The sequence below is a fragment of the Biomphalaria glabrata genome, chromosome 2, assembly GCF_947242115.1.
Source record: "Biomphalaria glabrata chromosome 2, xgBioGlab47.1, whole genome shotgun sequence".
NCBI classification, from domain to species: domain Eukaryota; kingdom Metazoa; phylum Mollusca; class Gastropoda; family Planorbidae; genus Biomphalaria; species Biomphalaria glabrata.
The window spans coordinates 2,286,049-2,289,879 of record NC_074712.1 but is presented as its reverse complement, the minus strand read 5'-3'; the positions used below and the strand labels follow the sequence as shown (position 1 = coordinate 2,289,879).

At 40.8% G+C, this 3,831-nt stretch overlaps 1 protein-coding gene across 1 annotated transcript in view; it reads left to right on the top strand.

The window, feature by feature from the left end:
* The first annotated feature begins 1,844 nt into the window (after positions 1–1,844).
* Positions 1,845–3,831, top strand: part of LOC129924841 (uncharacterized) — a 4,899-nt gene continuing 2,912 nt past the window's right edge. Inside the window, exons 1-3 of the mRNA XM_056022143.1 lie at positions 1,845–1,874; positions 2,421–3,059; positions 3,167–3,652. Coding sequence (XP_055878118.1) covers positions 1,845–1,874; positions 2,421–3,059; positions 3,167–3,652 — 1,155 coding nt within the window. The remainder of the gene's footprint in view (positions 1,875–2,420; positions 3,060–3,166; positions 3,653–3,831) is intronic.

Sequence of the window (3,831 nt, the reverse complement as noted above, 5' to 3'; positions counted from 1 at the left end):
ACGTTTAGTTAATCTTATCTTATCTTATATAATACAGACGTTTTGTTATAAGACCGGGCAAGCGGTGCAACGGTTTGGGCAACACGTTGCCTTGCCCACAAATTATTGCCTATATTAGCAGATTTTTTTTTTTTATTGAACAATAAAATGATGTCCACCTTTCGGATGCTTCTTCTGAGTTGAAGATAATCTAGTTCCTAGTCCAAACCTCCCGCAGGACGACGGGGGATGGGAGCGGGCAGGGTATGAACACGTGACCATTGAGGCTGTTGCAATACAGAGTCTTGATGTTTTGATACAGTCTGGGAGTTTTGATTATACATTGTGAAGCACATCAAAAATTACGAAATTGGTGTGTCAGCCGTCGGTGGTATGTAAACAACACACACCTGTGTGAATTATCTAGTAGTAGTACTAGTAGTAGTAATGCCTAAGTGTGACACAGTTCAATATCTGGGTCACGAATGTTCTTCCGGATAGTTGCATTCTTAGCGTTACAATATTCTTTGTTTATATAAACTACAATTTCTTCATTTGACTTCGCATCTTGTTCTGACTGATCTAAGAACGTAAATCTTATCTCGATCAACTGAAGAGCAGGGAATTGTTACCATTCAGACAGATTTCAGTGAAACACATTCATGAGCTCACTCGATATTAATACAGGTGTTAAAAACAACCTTCTAACTCTTCTGTCTTTTTGTGTAAGGACTTTACCTGCTGTGATGTGTGAGTGAATGCCCCTCTGTCTTCTTCTACACCTCACACCTCACTCGTATTTTTCCTCTACGTCCCCTTTTCTTATGTTTTGAACCCAGGATTGGTAGAGTTAAAGTTCGTCATCAAGTTCCAAGGTGTGTCCTTCATGCTGCCAACTCAGAAATAGACGTTTCCAAACAAAGTAAAATCCACATTTGTATTAGAATAAGTCTCACAGGAAAAAGTAGAAGAGGCAAACAGAGAAAACGACGGGCTACCGAATTCACTTCGTCAAGGGCCTCCAATTATCTAAGACCGGCCCTATTCAAGGCTGAAACTAAGATCAATGAAGATTTTTGTGTGTAATTGCTGTATTAATTGGCTTAGAGATTAGAAACTGGATTAATACATTGATTGGATTCCACGATGACCTGCTCACTACTGTAACAAAACGCGAAGTTAACCTTTAAGGCCATATCACAAGGTCTTCAAGGCTGGCAAATATCTTCCTTCAGGGAACAGTACCAGGAAAGGAAGAAGAGGCAGGCAAAGATAGCGATGGGAAGACAACATAAAAGAATGGACGGGCCTGCCATTGAAAGAGGTTCTATCCAAGGCTAAAGACAGAGAGGAATGGAAAAAGACGGTTGACAGTTCTTGTGTGGTGCCCCAATGGACCAACAGACTAAGGGATAGGTGAAGGTGCACTCTCACAGAGCACATCTAATCAAACATTAGGAATAAACAGATCACATAGAATATTAACAGAAGAGAAGAGTCCAATATAATGAGGACGCCTGCAGTGCAGCGTACCGGAAGTATGATCTACTACTAACAAGGAAATTATAATACAACTTTTTAAAGAAACCCAAATGAAATAAGTTATCATTCACTACCGAGTGGTATATGGAATAGTCAGGTTTAGTCCAAACAAGTTATTCTTGAATTGAAACTAATGTATCTGTCTAGTGTAACTATCTCCTCTCTCTACTTATCTTATAAAATACAGACGTTACTTCAAGAGGACAGTTAGGTTACCAGACGATCTTGTCTTTACGGTCTATGGAATAACCAGATAGACTTGTTAACTACCTCACCCTAAGGTCAATGTTAATCAACAATCACAAAGAGGAGTGCCTTAACCAATGAGCAACAGGAAAGACAGGCAGAGCCATGTACAGAGAAATGACTATGCCTAACAAACTGGACTTTATTGGACAGTATTAACTTCCTCACCCGCAAAGAGCAACCTACAATCTTCCATCTAAGGACAGGACACACACCTCTGTTAAATTACCATCTCAATAAAATAAACCCCACACAGCTCCCCATTTGTAGACACTGCGCCCACCCTAATGAAACCGTAAACCATATCCTCTCTGAATACCCCTTCCTAATCCACCTTAGACAGACCCTACTACCACTCCAGCCCAACATAACCAACACCCTGTACAGCAGTGTTGAACAACAAAAACGCTGACAGCTCAGCAGCAAAAAGCTGACTAGAAGAAGAAGAAGAATCTTATAAAATACAGACGTTACTTCAGGAGGACAGTTAAGTTATCAGACGATCTTGTCTTTACGGTCTTGAGGATAAATGATCGGTCAGGATATTATCTGGTTTCTTTGTTTTTCCAAATCTTCAAGATAAGTTTTATGCTCAAACTGATGTTGGGGATGTGGTCAAACAAATAAGCCAATTTTAGGATGGTGTGGATCAGGGAACCAAGGCAGATAAAGGAACCAAGGCAGACAAAGGAACCAAGGTAGATAAAGGAACCAAGGTCGATAAAGGAACCAAGGTCGATAAAGGAACCAAGGTAGATAAAGGAACCAAGGTAGATAAAGGAACCAAGGTCGATAAAGGAACCAAGGCAGATAAAGGAACCAAGGTAGATAAAGGAACCAAGGTCGATAAAGGAACCAAGGTAGATAAAGGAACCAAGGCAGATAAAGGAACCAAGGCAGATAAAGGAACCAAGGCAAATAAAGGAACCAAGGCAGATAAAGGAACCAAGGTAGACAAAGGAACCAAGGCAGATAAAGGAACCAAGGTAGATAAGGGAACCAAGGCAGATAAAGGAACCAAGACAGATAAAGGAACCAAGACAGATAAAGGAACCAAGGCAGATAAAGGAACCAAGGCAGATAAAGGAACCAAGGTAGATAAAGGAACCAAGGTAGATAAAGGAACCAAGGCAGATAAAGGAACCAAGGCAGATAAAGGAACCAAGGCAGATAAAGGGACCAAGGTAGATAAAGGAACCAAGGTAGATAAAGGAACCAAGGTAGATAAAGGAACCAAGGCAGATAAAGGAACCAAGGCAGATAAAGGAACCAAGGCAGATAAAGGAACCAAGGTAGATAAAGGAACCAAGGCAGATAAAGAACCAAGGCAGATAAAGGAACCAAGGTAGATAAAGGAACCAAGGCAGATAAAGGAACCAAGGTAGATAAAGGAACCAAGGTAGATAAAGGAACCAAGGCAGATAAAGGAACCAAGGTAGATAAAGGAACCAAGGCAGATAAAGGAACCAAGGCAGATAAAGGAACCAATGTAGATAAAGGAACCAAGGCAGATAAAGGAACCAAGGTAGATAAAGGAACCAAGGTAGATAAAGGAACCAAGGCAGATAAAGGAACCAAGGCAGATAAAGGAACCAAGGCAGATAAAGAAACCAAGGTAGATAAAGGAACCAAGGTAGATAAAGGAACCAAGGCAGATAAAGGAACCAACGTAGATAAAGGAACCAAGGTAGATAAAGGAACCAAGGCAGATAAAGGAACCAAGGTAGATAAAGGAACCAAGGCAGATAAAGGAACCAAGGCAGATAAAGGAACCAAGGTAGATAAAGGAACCAAGGCAGATAAAGGAACCAAGGCAGATAAAGGAACCAAGGTAGATAAAGGAACCAAGGCAGATAAAGGAACCAAGGTAGATAAAGGAACCAAGGTAGACCAGGGTAGATTAGGAAACCAAGAAGAAAAAATAGCCAGCTAGAACTTGAGAAATGCGGACCGATTAGAATTCACTGGAACATTGAATGTCTGTAGACATCACTTCATTGACACCGTGATAGGAACATGCTACCAAGATAAAGCCGCAGGTTACAAAACGATAAGCTGAGGATT